Source organism: Phalacrocorax carbo, chromosome 4 (genome assembly GCF_963921805.1).
Source record: "Phalacrocorax carbo chromosome 4, bPhaCar2.1, whole genome shotgun sequence".
Taxonomy (NCBI): domain Eukaryota; kingdom Metazoa; phylum Chordata; class Aves; order Suliformes; family Phalacrocoracidae; genus Phalacrocorax; species Phalacrocorax carbo.
In genome coordinates this window covers 26,295,815-26,314,651 of record NC_087516.1, presented here as the reverse complement: position 1 = coordinate 26,314,651, position 18,837 = coordinate 26,295,815, and the positions used below count along the sequence as shown (strand labels likewise).

Sequence of the window (18,837 nt, the reverse complement as noted above, 5' to 3'; positions counted from 1 at the left end):
TGTTGGTGGCAGAGCAAGCCCCAGCACTATCATCTCTACTAGCCTCAGGGCAGTGTTATATACCCACCAGGCTGCCACCTCCCCCTGTAAGAGCCAACTGTCGTTTATATAGAGTGTCATTTAAAATGCACACAGATGAGATGAATGGGGGCAGTGCTGGAAAATCCCAAGAAAACTTTTTTCCTTTCTTCAGACACAGCCTTTGAGAGGAGACAGGAGGTGTTGTGCTATATCCGCCTTAGGCTATCAGCACCTGAGGCAGTCCTCATTGAAATAATGCATGCTTTTGTTACACAGCTTATATTTACACAACTTAGAAATTTTTAAAGAAATGTGCATCGTGAAAATTATCATCCCTTTCTCTCCTCACTGAGGTGGAGGCAGTAAACCCTGTAATCTCTGAACAATTCAAATTACCAGAAATGAAGTGAAAACTGGTTTCAGGGAAACATGCATTTATTGTTAAGCATTCCCAGTGAAAATCAACATCTTTTAAAATGTGTGTTTATTTAAAAAATCATTTGTGTACAAAAGTGTTGGTGTACTTTTTATTTTCAAGACAAAAAACACTGATGCTGCATTCCAGCCCCCCCACTCCTCCTGTACAGGAAGGCTGATGCTCAGGAACCAGCCTCCCGCCAGGGTTTTTATTGGTAAATTTTTGTCTTCAATTAGAAAAGTCAGAATTTAGGATGGAAAAGGTAAGTGAAAAGCAGGGTTCTTCAACAGTTGACATCCGCATTCACATGATGGCAGCCTCCTTCAGACACCACACAGAGCACCAGCAGTTGCCGCAAATCGGAAACGGACAAGTACAGCATTTTCACAGTACATTTCCTCATCTGTTGAGTCATATATCTTAACTTACATTACTGATGAATGGCTCAGCACCAGAAGCGATGGGCTAGCTATTTTGATGCCTACAAAGCAGGTAACAGCAGAGAAGGAACATCACATCACAGTACAGTGCAAATGACTTGCAAGAGTTTGTCCAGCAAGAAGAAATCTGAAGTTGAGTTGCTACCTACAGAGCACTGCAGCTGGAATAACCAAGCAAGAAGGAAAATGCGTTAATGACGGTCGGTCTTGAGAGTCTAATGATGAATCAGCCGATGACACGACCACCGCGAATGGGAAGAGCAAGCTACATGACTTACTGATGGGTTTGGAATAGATCAGAAAACTATCAAGGAAGAAGTGATTGCCCCTTTGCCTAGCCCTGGGAGAAAGCTGTGCCTGGAAAACAAGGACGGTAACAGTGGAAACATCTCCATGGTTTTCCCAGAAAGCTTTAGGCACCCAATGAGCATCTGTACTTTCACACTTTAGTCCTGTGATGCCAACAGATGGTATGATGAAACGTGCTTTCGCTGGCTGTTGTTGAGCCAATTGCTTATCAAAGCCATACAAAACCAAGCGCCTGACCGCAAGTCAGTGGCCATGCTCATCAAGATGCTTCTCACCAACTCTATCAATAAAACACAGCAGGAGAGGTCACATCTTCTCATTGTGTCTGCTCATCGGCAGACAGTAAGTAAAACTCACTTCCACTGCTAAATTATTCAACCTTTCCCCCTTTGGGCAAGCCCTCAAGTCTACGCTAGTTTTTGTTGGTATTTAGGAAGGAAACAAGGGACGTGCACACAGTTAGGTTTCCCCTTGCGCTGAAAATGGAACGCTTCACCTTCACAGTACGACCAACACAGTAAACAAGAACTCTTGCTTGAAACTGTGTTTTGATCCCCCCCCCCTTCCCCGATTAAATAAGCAATCCATATGCTCTGCAGTGCCTAGTCTGATTCACAGCCGCTAAGCTTAAATTTGCATAGTTTAAATGTTTCTGTTACCCACCCATATAATGCAGATTTGGCCTTACAAGGTAAGCTTCTTTCTGGCTATTTAATTCCTCCTTTCAGACAACAACAAAAAAAGATCCTTTATTTATGTCAGTGTTCCAATACCTATTTACCTGGAAAACAGTTAAATACAATGATAATTAAGAAAAGCCCAAGACATATTCCTACACCATTAGTGCCTATTTGCTGGGAAAAATACTACCAAACCAATTATAGTCAAGGCCCCATGTACTCTGTGGCATGCTTTAAAAAAAAAAATAAAATTTAAAGTTTGGAATATGCAGGATGAATAGCACTAAGTGCCACATCTTCCCAGAAGGACATGTTCCTAAGTTTTTTGTCTCCAAAATGTACCAGTTTGTCATACTGAGAACACAGCTTGTTCACGGAAGCAACGGGAAGAATCTGTGAGTGTGGCGAGTGGGGGTGGAATACAGTCAGGGCTTTTGGCACTCACGGGAAAACAGAGGCTTTTGGCAACAGGAAAGGGCATTTCTCTACCTTTGAACAACACAGTACCTCTCTCTGAGGAACTGGGCGAGACAGGAGTTTCTGGTTCCCCACCAACAAAGCAAACAAGGGATAAACCACTTCGCTGGATGCATGTTAAAACAGTCAGCAGTGAAATCTGATTGATGCCCTGGCAATCAGTAAGTGTCACTATCAATACCTTGTTTAGAAAAAATGGGGCCTTTTAGACTTCAAAATTACTGTTTCAAGCCGTTTTCTTACACAATAGAGGAAGACAATGCAGGATTTATTTGTACTTGGAAAGCAACTGTACCCACGTTTTATGTTCTTGTTGTAAGAAAGTGGTAAATGTGCAGCCTGAGTTCGCAGCTGGAGCGGACTGCACGGCAACTCCACGTCTGTGAATGCACAGGGCCCTGAATATAGTGATGTTCAGTCATACGGAAAACAGAACTACCATTTTGTATGCACAAACTCACAATGATAAACTGAACACTAACGGCAAAATTCCTAGGGCTCAGCCCCAGCTGCAGTTAAACCCCGTACAACATTATCCCTATATTCAACTCTGATAATTACCAAGAATATAAAAACATTCCTTATAAAGGACTCGCATGACAAAATTCAGAGGGGCTTCGAACCCCAGAAGTCTCCTTAATGCCGGGTCACATTTCCTGCCCAGCTCACTTATTGAGAAGCTTCCCTCCTGCCAGCACCCGAGATAGCATCAAGATACCTTTGCTACCAAGCACACAGATGGAGGGCAAAACCCAGTATCCGACATCTATACGTAAGGGGAAAGGGGAAGACGAGTGTTTTGCAGTAGAGAAGAAAATGAGGTAACTTCATGAGAGAAGTTAAACTTAACAGGGCATTGTTTCAGAGGTGGCCATGCTCACCTAAGAACCATTTCCTCTTTTCTCCCCCTTCCCCTAGCTTCCTTTAACCCTTTACACCTGTTGGAAAAACCTGCTGTTTTAGGAGACTAATCAAGAAATATGTTCAGAAGCCCGTAACTGAGAAGTTTTACATCCCCAACAATGATTTCCAAGTTCGTTCTTTTGATAAATAGCAGCGAAGAACAAGGGAAAGTAGTCAGCAATTCATAATTACCACCAGGGTAAAAAAAAAGGTGTTGATGTAATCAAGAAGTTCTTAGCCTGTATAACAGAAAAGACAGCAACTTGAGATTAACACAAGTGGCATTTTGTCATAGTTTCCTACCGTCCTGGTTTCCACCTAGCAAACCAGCTGAACAGTAGCAGCTTCTTGTTTAAAAAAAAATAAATAAATATAAGGAAAGACAAAACAACTCATTTCCTTTGGCATCGTTGCAAATGATTTACACTAACTCAGGAAAACCCAAGAAAACTGACCACTGACTACACCTTAAGAAGCAGTAAGTATAAAGACTAAGCAAATGCATTTAGTATTGCACTGATATGAGTTCAAAGCATTTAATGTCTGTGCCCTGAAATATTTTAAGTTTGGGCACACCAGGCAGAGCAGTACAAGGAGCATCCCTGAACTAGCTAGGCCTCTACAGCTCTATTTTCTGGTTCTGTTCCCCTACCACTATGCTCCAGATATCTAACAGATACAATAATGTTCCTGATTTACTCTAGGATGATTTATAAACAGACTATGAAGTGTGAAACTATTTCAACTTGTACTTCATAGCTCCAGAAAACCCCTAAGCAGACATATATTTCCCCGCCCCATTAATCCACAGTTTAGGAGAAAAAGCAGTCATGGAAAAGATGACTTATACAGTACTCTATTAGCCACAATCCCCACACTCTAGTCTCAGGATTTCTCTGAACTTCCTTGTCAGATATATTGTCAAAAGTTAGCATCATATTCACAAAGACATTACAGCTCTCTTAAAATAGATGTACTAGTGTTTGAAGTTGCAAAACTAATAATTTTCAAGCTTTTGCACTCAGGATGAAATGTCATTTTAATACGAATAAAAAGACTGACTGTATGTACAAGCCAAGGTAAGATTTCAGTTCTCGTTTATCAAACATCAATCCAAAAGAAAGCTAAATTGAGAACACACTTCTCACACTTCTACTTCTATGTGCATTTGAAGTATGTACAGTAGAAACACCAACACAGCCTCTGTGTGTCAACTAGAGGAAAACACGAGCAAAGATGAATTTTAAAGTACCTGGTAAGCAATCCTTAAATTGGAGCTCAAAATAAAGCTAGAAAACCGCTGCGAAACACAGCTGATTGCATCATATCAAGTACTCAAAGAAAAATTTTAAGTTCTCAGTACGCTAGAGAATCAGCTTTTTCCTCCTTCAAACCCAGTGAAATCATATTATCCAGAACATACTGAAGAACATTTTACATCTATGTAAGACAAAAAAAAAAAAAAGAAAACCAGCTCCATCTTTTTGTGCTATATCAAGGCATACTCCTTACGAGATCATGTTGAAAACATGATGGATGAAAATCATTACTGATAATTCAAAATATATTTTTTTCAAGGGGAGCCTAGACTACTGTAAATGGCACCCATAATACCCACAGATGATGAAACATAATCCAGTGAGGATTTTCAGCTGTATGATGTAAGGGAGAGGAGAATCAGGTTTCCCAATTAATAAGCTAGAACGAAACCGGTTCTGAATAGGTCACCATGTGGAACTTTGGGTAAGTCTTGAAAGTCTTTCAGGAAAAAGTTACAAGAATACTCGAGCATTTCAATGGTGTTCTCTTCAGCGACCCTACCTAATATGTCGATTAAGTACAAGCATGCAAATATAGGTCAATCCACAGGCACAGAGGATCCATGTTAAAAACAGTAAGATAGCTGTGATGAGTGGCACCAACAATTTGATGACTTAACACTCAAAAATGTTGCTTTCTGAATCACTAAATCAAAACCCTGAAGCAAGTTCCTGCTAGTCCTCGTCACACTGCTAAACACTAAAGTAGGCATGTTTTTCCCCCATTATTTTAGCTGAGCTCAAAGAATTTTTACAATATTTAGTAAGAAAAAAAATTAAAGTATTTCCCCTTTTTAAATTTACACAGACGTTTAATTAGCTTTATTTACAGAGCGGGTTTTTTTTCAGTCTCCAATAGTGCCTAGATAGCATCATCAGGCAAGAGTGCCAGTTTTAAAAGAGAATCTATATAGAATCCTAAAAATAACAGATGGTGATGCTCCTCCAGAAGGGGCAAGCTGGACTACTGAAGCAGCTCTCTCTACATGGCTCAGTTACTCAGGAGTAATTCTGTTGCAGTCTCTACATCCCATGATTTTGAAGACAAGGCCACTATTACTGCATTCTGCAACGAGAAAACAAAAGCAATAATATTTTCAGTGTATGAACCTGCAGCTCTAAGAAGTGGAATGAAAAGTTCACAGATTAATCAGAACACATTAGTTTACCGTCTGTTAAATCGTAGCTAATAATTTATAGAAGAATTGTTTCAAAAAAGGCAGTGGTAGCTCACAAGGTTTCTAATAACATAGTATTTTAGAACTCCAATTCTAAAAAAAATAGTTAGCAAAACAGAACGATTAGACCTATAAAAGGTCATGGAAGTAGAGAGTCTACTTTAGTATACTAACGACTCCCTGTATTTAGACACATATACTTGCCCTGCCCCTACTGAAAAATATTTAAGTTATATATATACTTACCCTATCAAAGCCCATAGCACAAAGGTTTTCTATTTTTTTGGTGTATTCTGGACTAGAAACTGGTGCTCCAGCATACACATGTGCCCAAAGTCGAGCTGTCTGTTTAAACATTTCTGGATTTTGTTTGTACTACACAAAAGAGAGAGGGGGGAGAAGGGGAAAGTTAAATCAACTCAGCAGTCCAACCAAAAAGCAAGATGATACGGCACATTCCAATCCATCATTCTTTCTACAGTATCTTCAGTAGTGTTTTACACTGAGCATACTGCTGGTTTTTTTAAGTGAAATTTGGAGGTGAGGCTTGTATGTAGAGTAAACCTATGCAAGCATTTGATTTAAGGCATTTGCCTTTAGGTTAAATTACACACTATAGGTATTTTGTATGTACAATCAGGTACTGTTCTCAATTGCACTGATCAAAAGTAGATTCGCTATATTTAGCACAGCTACTGAAAATTTATATTCAGTGTGGCAGAGCACAAATTATCCCTACGTTAACATCTCCTGAATGTATGTAGTGCATTCTACTCTAATCTATTTCTCTAATCGCTTTAAAATATGACTGGTTTTATACACTGCAAGTTGGTCTGCAGTGTTTCAGTCAGGGCTGACATTCTACCTCCAGGCTTCCTCCTGAGAATAAGGATATTGATAGCATATGTGACAAAAGAAGGGCTGAAAAATGGACGAGCATACACAAAAAAGCTAGGAAGCCGCAACTCTTTGAATGCAAGCTATTATTTAGCAGGAAAACAAAAATCATGCGGGTTATGTAAATACTACTTTGCACCAGTCTCGACACTAACAAGTTTTCTAATAAACAACAGAATGGACCTTATTCATGGGGAATTTTCAGCCTGCACCAAGAACTCAAAAGCCAAGAAAGTGGGTCACTGTCATAAATTGTACTCAGAAAAGCAAGATGAGTTTCCTATTTTAGCAACTTTTGTACGTAAAATCAAATTTTTTGTACTTAAAAAGACTATTAGTCATTACACTTTTTTAAAAAGTAGGTATTCTAATCTTTAGATATATATTTTAGCACTAAATAATAAGATATTGGAATATCTATTATTTATTTAGATGCATTTTAAGGACAGAATCATGGCTGATTATCATTCTAAGCATTTTATTCATACATGACAACAATCACTAAAGCTATAAAGCACTGTCAAAGCAAATATACTTTCTACTGTTGTTCATTTTATTTTGCCTCTCCTACAGCAACACACACCAACTACACTGCACTGTGTGCTTCGTACACATCCCACTAATTCTGCTCCACATGAAGTAATTTGTATGTTTACTGTTTGATTATTAATGGCATTAAAAAAACATGGGAGACAATCTATTGTTGGAAATAACTCACTGTGTTATAAATACAGTGGTCTGTAATAAATTTCTTTGGTTGTTATGACTAGAAAAGAGGAAGGATTAAGTCAAGCATCAGTAGCATTCTGAAATACTATATTCTTCTGCTCTTAAGAGATCTTCCCTCCTCTTTTTTTTTATATTTTTGAGAACACTGCCAAGCCTAGAAAGCAACTAGCTGAAATGCAAAGGATTAGTCATAACTGCATAACTGCATTTTATTCAGAACTAGCTTTCTGTGTTCTATATATAAAATTCCTTTACTTAGGTATCCGTAAATAATCTAGCTTCTCACTGAGTGCATAAAAGCCTAAAGGCACCTTTTACTGATGTCTCTATATCAGGAATCTGAGGCAGTTAATGCTGCTGTACTTAAAAAACACACCAACTAGCTGAAGTAGTTTTGACACCAGACAGCTGGTGTCTGAAAATACTGCCATTATTCAAACAGGAGTTCTCCCTGTATTCAGCTTAAGAGCTTGTAGGACACTGCCAGTTACCTGGACAGCTTAGCAGTCTAAAACACACTTTAGTAAATTAACATAATGAAAAATGAGTGTGAAGGATAAACTAATCCCTTGTGAATTTTGGTGTTGTTTTTTTTTTTAAAAAAAAACAACCAACAAAACCAAACCCTCAAACTAAAAAAGACCCCACCACCAAATAAACACATGAAGGAACTGGGTGTTTACTACCACATCTCTCAAAGGTGTTATAATCACTTTCTACTTACATACACATGCTTGTAACTCAAGGCCAAACCCCAGTATAGTTTTCATGCAGGTATTTGCAGGGAACAGGAGCAACTGAATCCTCCCCTCACCAACCTTGCCACAGCCCCACTGGACACATCCCCACATACACCTGAGAGCCAGCCTGGAAAACTGCTCTTCAGAATCTAGGAAGTTCCACTAAATTTTTGGCCTGAGAAAAAAAAACAACTATTTCCAGCTCAAGCACTTCTGTGAGACCATTTTGATTCCCACTCAAAATTCTGCCATTGAGGCCAGAATGGGAAACACTAATTCTTGTTCTTCGTAAAAAAGGAAAAAGTGGTTTTGTTTAGTAGAGTGTGACAGCAAGGGCATGCATCCTGCAAGACAAACCCGGTGCAGGGAAGTGCCTAGTGGCCTTGCATGGCCTTTGCAACAATTCTCCCCACATAGAGCAATTCAGTCTGACAGAACTGTTCAGGGATGTTTGTTCAGAGCAGCCTTACAGTACTGCAGAATCCCACAAACCAACCTCTGTACCTACTACTGAGTATAGTAGTAAGAACCAGCACTCCCCCACCCAGTGGTGTGATGGGCTACCTCTGATCTCCATGTTTCCCTCCAAATCCTGAGATGTTTGATTAAATGCAGATTTATCACCCTACACAGATTTTTACAGGGAAGGAGTGCACACTTTGTCACTCTGTTCTGGAGGGTCCCAACTTACAGGAGATACAGATGAGATCAATGCTGGAAGAACTTTCTGCTAGCTTTGTTCTTTTGTTACCAAAATAACACTCTTACTACCAGTCAGTGGGGAAGACGGGCTCTCTCTCTCTCCGCCCCCAGCGTAAAAAGGAAAACACCACCCACATACTTGGGAATTCGTTGAAAATTGTGAGACTATTAAGTTATGGGATGACTGTTGCTCTCTTTCATCAACATCTTAAATAGAACCATGTCAGTCCTGGTAAGGCATAAGATCTTATCAACATTTTATTGTTATTACTTTTTATAAGTTATTACTACTGTCTAAAAACTAGCAAACCCTGTTGATTAGAAAATTCTACTGATACCAACTCAACCAGTGACTAAAGCAGTTATCCCCAAGTACTTGCAAAGGTAAAAAATACATAGGATGCTCCATTCAGATAAATTACTCCTCAGGATTAAATGCAACAGGAATTAATCTAAAGTCAATATTAATAAAATTTTGACGTTAAACAGAATGTTCAACAATATTCAGATTAATCTGGAAGAGGAGCTAAATACCAAGCCAAATCTAATGAACCCCATCAAGTTAAAACTCATTTTAAACCAATACAACATTGCTTTTCTTGTCCTAGAAGCCTTAAATTTTAAAAGGGAAGTTATACTGGAATTCATTTTACTATGCTGCTATCTCCTGACACTTATGACAAGCTAATTAAGGAACAAACCTAACAAAATAAACCTCCTGACACTGTAAAATAACTGCTATTTACTCTGGAATCTGAAGAGTAAAGACCACAAAACACCATAGTAATGCACGCTTAGGCAATTTTCCAATGAATTCTTTAAAATCTTTATCTCCCCCAAGGTTCAGAACCTAATCCAAGTTCACAAAGTTTACAGTGTGTTACACATTCACAGTCAATTAAGTATCTTACCTGGTTTGCCACTACTGCATCTTGGGGATCATCTGGTTCTGCAGCTGCCAACAATGCTTGCAGTGATAACAACACTGTTCTTAGAGTCATTGCTGCAGCCCTAAAATTAAAAATTTGAAAATGACTTTACCAAATCCCATGCCTGTACTCACCCTTGCTGCTGTACTAGTATCATAGAAGATATAAGAGTACATGTACAGATTGTAAGTCTAAGAATCATAATTTTAAACCCCTGTAACTTATAGGTATTAGAACACCATTCAATATATATATTTAAATAGGGTTTTAAATGCAGACTTCCTTATTAACTATGCTTTCTTAAGCTTTTGGAAAAAACAGTCCTTGACCTACACATTTGACCATGCCCACTTAAAAAAATTCATGTCATCTGAAAAAAAAAAACCACCCAAGCAAGCCCATTTGAAGTTTGTGTTGTCCTTCCTTACCACCAGTAACAGCACCTTGTGTAAGGTCTAGGTACTGAACTAGTAGCCCACGTGTGCTCCCTCTGCTGGCACTCTTTATAGTGAAATAGCATATACAGAAATATTGACCTGCCTTTTAAATACTTGCAAGAGATGAGGAATTTCATACATTATATAGCTTTTGCACTGCATCAGTTTTAATATGAAATTTTTCAATAAAATTAAAAAATATTCATAGTTAATTACTACTATAATAATAAAAAGGTTTGGCTGTTACAAAATGTGCAATTGAAAATATTCTCAGCTTCCTCTCATTTCAACCTGACACGACTGTCAGAGCAGGAAAATATTCTGCAGTCTTGGTGGTGCTGTGAAGCGACTCTTCAGCCCCCGTGGAAGAACTCTGTTGAAGGTAGCCTAGTTCTAGAGTCAGAACTTCTAAGGTTCTAGGTTCTCATAATTTATCTTGATCTCAAAGTATATTAAGAGTAAGGGACTTCAATAATTTAGTAAGGGAACACCAAGTAAGTTCATAAACACTCAGAAAAGTAAAAGTATGAAATTGTTACACACCGTAAATCTGGAAAGTTGTAACATTTTAAATATACCGTTTAATCAGATTTTGGTCATGAATATCACCTCTGATCTCCATTTCAGCTGGCACACACTGGAAACCAAATAAGGACCCCACAGAAATCTGTGAACATTCAGTATTTCCGCTGACTTGAAGGGTTAAGTAGACTCTTAATTGCTGTGGCCAGGCAATGACAGATGTTCAAGCCAGCACACAAAACTGCTTACTCTGCTGAAGTACTAGTAGAAAGGTAAGTGGGGAAAATGTGACATCTTAGATTAGAGCAAAATGGTTATGGCACATGGAATCCCAGAGGAAAGTTGTGAAACACAGGCATCCAATTTCTTATAGACAAACACTTCAATTTTCAAACAACAGAAAATAGTTTCTTCTTTTCAGAAGACTGAAGGTAAATGCAGCAAGTCTGTTGGAGTGGGTGGGGAAGAGTTTGACCCAATGGTCCAGATACAAAGGGAACAGTTTGCAAGTCTATATCCAGTCTCAGATTTCTGAATTTTATGTGATTTTCCAGTACTGAAGCACTGTATTGAGGTACTATAGCAGAGTATACCGACGAACAGAGAAGAGATGCTGGTAAAATGTCAGGCGTACATTTGAGACACCCGAATATCATATTCCTAGATGCTTACATTTACAGCTTTCCTGCTATGTCACTCGCCATTCAAATATGGCATTTTCCCCTAATTGTTTCTAATTCTAGAAGATTTTTCCTAGAAACTTCTTTTTTTAGCTTGATAATCATCACTGAGCTTTCACAGTGCAGTGTGCTACATCAAAACGCAAGTGAGAAACATCCCAAGTGACAGAGATTTTAATTAGCACATATTGTCTCATTCCAACTGCCACATCAGCCTGAAGTCCCTCAAGCCGAACTTTGCAGACTGAAATCTCAAAAAACCTTCATGCTTTTAGATCTGAATTCTGACAAATCACAAAACCTTCACAACATATAATTCTCCTTTTCTAAACCTATTCCTTAGTAACTAATTTTTTTTTTCAGATTTTCAGATAATCTTCCAGCTAAAGTATTTCAAGATTCCAAGCTGAATGTTTCTTCCAAGCCAAAAAATGTTTCTTTAAATTCCAAACAAAGCTGGGGATTAACTAGTAAGATTATATTTAATTGGATAAAGAACACCTAGTTACTGCAACATATCCTCAGTTGCAGGATGAGAGCCTAGCTAACATAGCAAATGACTACAAAGCATCTTTGTTTATGTGATTTAGGTGTGGAAAAACAAAACATCAGTGAAAGAACAGAAATATTTTTGCTTTACATTTACCTATGCTATTTTACTCTTATAATTTCCTGTTCTTTGTGATCTCTAGTGGTTTACACTGTCTTGAAATTAATCTATTTAATGTACACATTGATTACATAACTCACAATGGTATCTGCTAGCATTAAATTAATGTAATGCAACAAGTTTACTAGTCCAGCATTCAGGTGTCACAAAACACGAAGTCTCTCGGGCCTTACTATGCTCAAATGGACTTAACCATTTTTATTTTTATGCAGTGAATTTCAGGAACTACCATAGCCACCACACACACTAGAAAGTATTTTTTCCCAGTTAGGTAATTTTATTATGCTATTTAGTGTAGTTTTAGAAATAGACTTAACATGAAACAGCTATCAACTGTACCTGATACTGTAGTTACTTTCACCAAATAAAAGCTATTCTGGACTTTCCTTTACAGAAATCCTTCTACTTCAGACGTCTAAAACCACTGCCATTATTTAAAATAGAGAAGAAGCGGGGTCATGGCCACCTGTGACACTTCTACGTGCAATTTACTTCCATTGACACCGCACTTTTTAGGAGTGGAAAATATAGCTTGGGGAGCAGAGAGGATTATTAAAGACCAAAGGTGCCATGGACGCCTAGAACACAAGTTCTGTGCTGGCTCCAGCTGTCTCTGGCTTTTAAGACTGCTAGGCCCTTTCAGTCACTGTTCATCTGTTATGTTTGTACATTTTTACACAAAGCATACTAGAACTTGAACTTCTGTTCTGACATTCCAATTTCAAAATGAGTAATAAAAATAAATACCAAATCCATTTGGATATACAGATGGCTATATGCTCAGAGAATTCAAATTCTAAAATAATGAGTTTATATACAAGACTAGTTTAGCTACATATGTAAAAAAGGTTTAAAATTCTAGTTTACAACTTATTTAAGTCTCGTGTCTCAAAATGGCTTTTACATCTCATGCATAATAAAGTCTTCTTGGACACAAATGTTTAAAGAAGTACCCTTAAATCATAAAAGAAAACATGTTACAGCTTCAGCTGCTGTTTGTATTAAAAAAAGAAAATTAAAGTTTGTGATTAATGGTAAAGAAAAGCTAATGTGTTTCATGTAACTACGGTATACTCATGTAACATTTTCTACCTTTAGGACACCAATTAGCTTTCCTGATCAAAGAAAGCAGAAGTCTTGTTATTTTCTACATAGCTTAGTCTTAATTTTTCAGACATATTAAGATTCCCAGAAGAGACTGGAGGGACACCTAAAAATAGATTCTCATTTCCCAAGTACCTTAAAAAGCTCTTCTGCCTTCACATTACCTTCTTTTAGGAGAATAAAGTAAATGGAGGAGCCTGCCCAGAACCACATCTACAGACACTAGTAAGGCAGGACCTGTTCCTCATCAGCAAAGAGCAAAAGCAATTCTCATCATCAGTTCTGGAGAAAAATCTATGCAGAGTGGCATAAAACAAACAAACAAAAAAACACCCAACACACATATCCCACATGACATCGCCACAAGCTAGAAAAGATCATGCTGCAAAAAACTTGTATTTTCATTAAAACAAACTTCCAGCAGAAAGACACATCTTCTGCATTTTCCAATGCTCAGGGGTTTCTTTTTCCAGAACAGAATCCTGAAAAACAGATTTCCATCTCTTCTTATATTTGAAGTATATTTATAGGTGTAGATTTACGCGAAACATCTCACAGAGTTCAAGCAATTCCCTTTGGTAACCCAAGCTAGCTACATGCTTGGGTTTTAGGTTTTTTTTCACCCCTCCTTGCTAAAGGCAAGGTTTTGTATCACTCCTGACAGACTTCTGTCTAATCTGTTCTTAACTGGAGCCTCACAAGGTTCTTGGAAAATTGTCCTGGTTTCAGCTGGGGTAGAGTTAATTTTCTTCCTAGTAGCTAGTACAGTGCCGTGTTTGGATTTAGGATGAGAATAACGTTGATAACACACTGATGTTTTAGCTGTTGCTAAGTAGCACTTACACTAGTCAAGGACTTTTCCAGCTTCCCATGCTCTGCCGGGTGCACAAGAAGCCAGGAGGGGAGGGGGCACAGCCAAGGCAGCTCATCCAGACTGGCCAAAGGGATATTCCATATCATACAATGTCATGCCCATTATATTAACTGAGGGGAGGTGGCCAGCGGGGCAGCGATAGCAGCTTGCGGACTGGCTGGGCATTGGTTGGTGGGTGGTGAGGGGTTGCATCACTTGTTTTTTCCCTGGGTTTCACCTCTGCCTCTCTTTGTTTTCCTTTTCATCACAATATTATTATTATTAAACTGTTCTTATCTCAACCTGTGAGTTTTCTTACTTCTGCCCTCCCAATTCTCTCCCCCATCCCAGTGGGATGGGGGGGCTGAGCAAGCAGCTGTGTAGTGTTTAGCTGCCTACCACAACAAAAATCTATTTCAATGCTTCATCATGGTAGATCTTCTGCATGCTAAAATGGCTTTCCAGTCTTTCACTGTAGGTCATATTTGCTTAGACCATCATTCTTGTTACTTCACTCTGGATGTTCCTGTGGTTCCCATCTCTCTTGGAATATAACACTCAAAGTGGGTACATTAGTCCAACGGGAGCCTGACCAATCATAAATAAAAGGCAGGCAGCTTATATCATGAGTTTTGCAGGTAAAACCTCCTATATCCCAGCATCCTTTTTGCCTTGCACATGACATTACATTGGCTTTGTCCCATGACATTACTGGCTCCTGTTTTCTCCTAAAGTGTCCAATAACCCTTGACTCCCACCCCCATCCCAAAACGCTGCTTAGCCACAGCTCAGGCTTGCAAATTTGACACCTACAAAATGGGAGGACCAGCCGGTAATATCTACCGGTGAGCTGCAAAGAGCTCACTACAGGAAAGCACTGCCCCTCTGAGAACTTCAATCTAAAAACCTCCACTCCAGGTATCCTAACTAAAAACCAGACTTTCTATTGGCATTGCAGTTGTTAAACTGGAGTGAATCAGAACAAAGCTGATATATTTTCCTTTTTTTTTTTAAATAAAAAAAAGAAAAGGTAACATCTTAGGGCATTTCCATTAAAAAAAGAACACCCCTAGTTTGGGTGAATATAGTGATAATATTAAAAAGCACAGCAAGCCACTGTGCCCGGCATGCCTGAGGTAAGAAATCTTTTACCTTTCAACAAGCTGAAAGAGTCCTAATAGGATTATGAAACACTGCCAGTTTTTCTTCTTTTTTAAAGGCTAAGTAATTTTCCATTTAGGAAGTTTTTACTTATGTTCTGTACATTCCTCTCTGAAAACAATCTCTCTATTACTCTGAGATGTAACCCAGCAGAACAACAGGACCAGCTGCAGCCAGCAGATTGGTTGACAGTGGAGCAGCAAACATGGCTGCTGGGAACAATTTTTAAATTTTATTTTTTAAAATAGCCTGCAATATTTATTCCATCTGTGAAAAAAACTAAGCTTGTTAATCCAAGAGAAAAGCTCTGGGAACTTGTACCAAGGGCTTATGGAATCTGGAAGGAGGGAGGAAATGTACAGTCATTATTTACAGGAGAAATACAAGACTGGGCACCCATCAGGGAAAGAAAAAATATAGATAACAATAGAATAGCTTTGACATAGTGCAGGGGGGAGAGACAGCCTGCTTGCTGAAGAGTTCCCTCAAATGATGTTAATATTCACCACATTTTTCTCAAAGCTTTGAAGAGGCTCAGTGCTCCTCAAACACCCTAAACAGAACCCAGCAGTTTTAGATGCCCAAGATGATGATTACTATGAGCTGGCAGCTGCTTATGTATCTATTAAAATTATATTATCTCCTATAATAATAATTTCTGCATCTCAACTAAAACTGAAGCGTGAATCCTCCAGTACAGCCACTATGAAAAAGATATTATTATTAATTTTTATTTTGACTGTCAAGACCACAACAGCCAAGAGTTTTTTGTAGCCACACACACAGCCACAACACATTCACCTGATAATCACTGCTCAAGGGATTTATGCAGAACAGCTTTCAAGTAATTTAGTTCTCAGGTTTCAATGAACAGTATTAGATACATTTCATATCCAAGAATAAAATTTTGAGACATTTTGAGCATACTAGCCTGGAAGATCAATATAGGCTACAGTAAGTGAAACCACATAACAAGAGTCATATCAGATCACCATAAGCAGTATTCCTTCTACAAAATCATATCCCTATTTTAAGTCTACCAGCAAACAGTAGCTGTTTTGCAAACAAACTGGCATAACAGGTATTTACAAATCTAAACATGATGAAAATCCACAGCTGCAAAGAATTTAATAATCAAGCATACACTGTGAAGAAAGAATTTCATTAAACTCATTAAAAAAATAAAGACATTACTTTGCAAACTGATAAAACCTCCCACCAATATGCAGAATATCTCTGCTATGCTCATTAGAACAGAAAAAAATCATTATCATGGGATGGGTAAGTAAGGAAGAGACTTCTTTTTTAAGCTACACATACACATTAAAATCTTTGTATTCACCATACATAACTTAGTATTTTATCAGCTTATTAACTTTTTAAGAAACCCTATTAAGTCTCATAGGCCCAAATTCTGTCCTTTAACTCCCACTGACCTCACTGAAAAACAGATATATGCATTGGAATTTGAGATTTGCATTTAAACACAGCAACAAAAGCAGCATTATTCAGTCAAGTGCGTTACAAGTCAATGAGTGGCGCTCCAGAAACAGAGCTCGTTACTAAAAGATTTGAGAAGAGAGACACTGTAGAACTAAATATATTTTCTAGAACAATGCCATTAGAATATTTCAGGATTGCATTTGTCCCATTTACCTTTGAATACCTGGTGAAATCCATTAAATATTAAATTATCAAGGTTGGCGAGGGTGTTGCTTGGGTTCTTTTGTTTGCTTTCTAATGAAGCTATCATTTTATTAAACCTTTGTTCAACCTATACATGCAGAAAACTTAAACATGGTGATATGAGCATTTGTCAGTTTCAGTAGCTAAACCGGCATATACTGAAGAACAATAAACAACTTGTTTAAACAATATTAGCCATTCATGTGTCTTAGGAAGCTACTCAGAAAAAAAGTCTATCACAATACTGAAAATCCTTCAAAAAAAAAAATGGATGAGGGTAGCCACAACAGTTCTCTTCTCCAAAGGATCAGAGGCTTTGACAAGCACTTCAATGCTCAAGTGATTTTTATTTATCATTCTATGATTAAAAAACAAACAAAACTTATGAAGAGCACTGCTAGACAATGAAGGGATCAGTAAATTAAGAATCATTTGAAAAGGGATTCTATTATATAGGAAGCCTCCCCCTGCCACCACCAAGTTCTGTGAAATTCTTTCCTTAGCGCTTCCAAATGCAGACAGGGTTTCAAAGGAGGAGTTTAACTGGCATATCATCAGTGTTCCCTATGCCAGCTGGTTTAAATACACAGAAGGCATGTTCTTGTTCCAATGCTCCTATCTTGTATACATCTTGGTGAAGGACGGTATAATGTTGTGGGGTTTTTTTTCCCCCCATCAGGCAGAAGTAAGACATGGATTAACTTATCTGTGCAAGACCTAACTTACAAAGATTGTAAGAACAAACAAGTCTCCTGTCTTGTCCTTCCGTTCCACATCTCAGTGGTTTTGACCAAAAAAAATAATGTTGAAGCTCATGATTTCTTTAGGTCTTTGTTGCCTTTTGGTATTTTCTTTTTAGCTTCATCAGCCACTGAAAAGGCCAGATGCTTTAATCTTACGGCTATTAACTGCTTAACTCTTAAAAGCAGAGTTTTGGGAGAAGACTGAATTTTGTGAGACTGTTTCAAGTCACAATGTTTGGCACTGCTGAAAGACAATAAGAGACCTGTTCCAGGTCTGGAAACCAAAATGTGGACTCCTGAATCCCAGTCTCTTGCTACAGAAGCAAGATCATCCATCCTTCTCCAGAGGAAACACTAATTAGGGAATATATTAAAGTAATATGAAGATAACAAGAAAATGTTTTTAAAAAGCTGTTAAATGACTTAAAACCAAAGTCAGAATGCTAGGACTGTGCTTCCTCAAAGTTTCTAGGGGAAAATGCTAGATAAGTGTTGTTTTTGAAAAACATGATGTTTAGGGGCTTCAGTATGGAAAGATTAGCCTTGAAGATACCTGTTAAAAGTCACAGATCTTGATACCATGAGTAAAGCAACTAGACAGTGCATAAAAGGACCACCAAAAGATGGAAGGAAAAAAAAAACCAAACACCAAAAACAAACCCAAACCCTGAGCTTAAAAAAACACAACTTTGGATAAATTCTTCCCAGGAGTATTAATACACTGGGATGCAGCTCCATCTTAAGCACCTTCGCTTTCAGAAATGCCTTCCCATATCCTCACTACTTAAACCTTCTCCTGAGTGAAATAAGCCTAGCTGGGAGAGTAGGTTTATGTGCTCTAGTTCAAATCAGCAAAGTGATCCCCGTTTAAAACACCCTCCAAAATTTGTTTTGCTAAAAACCCAAGACAACCAAAAACCAAACAAACAAAAAAATAAAAAAAAATCCCAACACACAAACCAACCAGGCAACTTCATGCCCATTCACTAATCTGGTTTAGAGTACAATCTCTCAGGACACTGTACTTGGGCAGGTAAAGGGCCATTAATCTCCAGTATAATTGTAGGGTGGTATGAATAACTGAGTGCAGGTACAAACATGCACTGGCTTTACTGACAGAAAAATTTTTTTACCAGGTACCATGGCATGTATGTTGAAAGATTCTACTGCCTGAAAGAACATCAAGTGCTCCAAGACTGTAAGAAAAAATATGCAGTTCCAGAAATGAAATTAAATAAT

At 38.2% G+C, this 18,837-nt stretch overlaps 1 protein-coding gene across 1 annotated transcript in view; it reads right to left on the bottom strand.

Annotated features, from left to right (window-relative positions):
- Nucleotides 1-4,269: 4,269 nt before the first annotated feature.
- UBE2K (ubiquitin conjugating enzyme E2 K) overlaps nucleotides 4,270-18,837 on the bottom strand; it is a 49,299-nt gene continuing 34,731 nt past the window's right edge. Inside the window, exons 5-7 of the mRNA XM_064449309.1 lie at nucleotides 9,725-9,824; nucleotides 5,992-6,120; nucleotides 4,270-5,633 (exon numbers count right to left, since the gene is read on the bottom strand). Coding sequence (XP_064305379.1) covers nucleotides 5,559-5,633; nucleotides 5,992-6,120; nucleotides 9,725-9,824 — 304 coding nt within the window. The 3' untranslated portion in view covers nucleotides 4,270-5,558. The remainder of the gene's footprint in view (nucleotides 5,634-5,991; nucleotides 6,121-9,724; nucleotides 9,825-18,837) is intronic.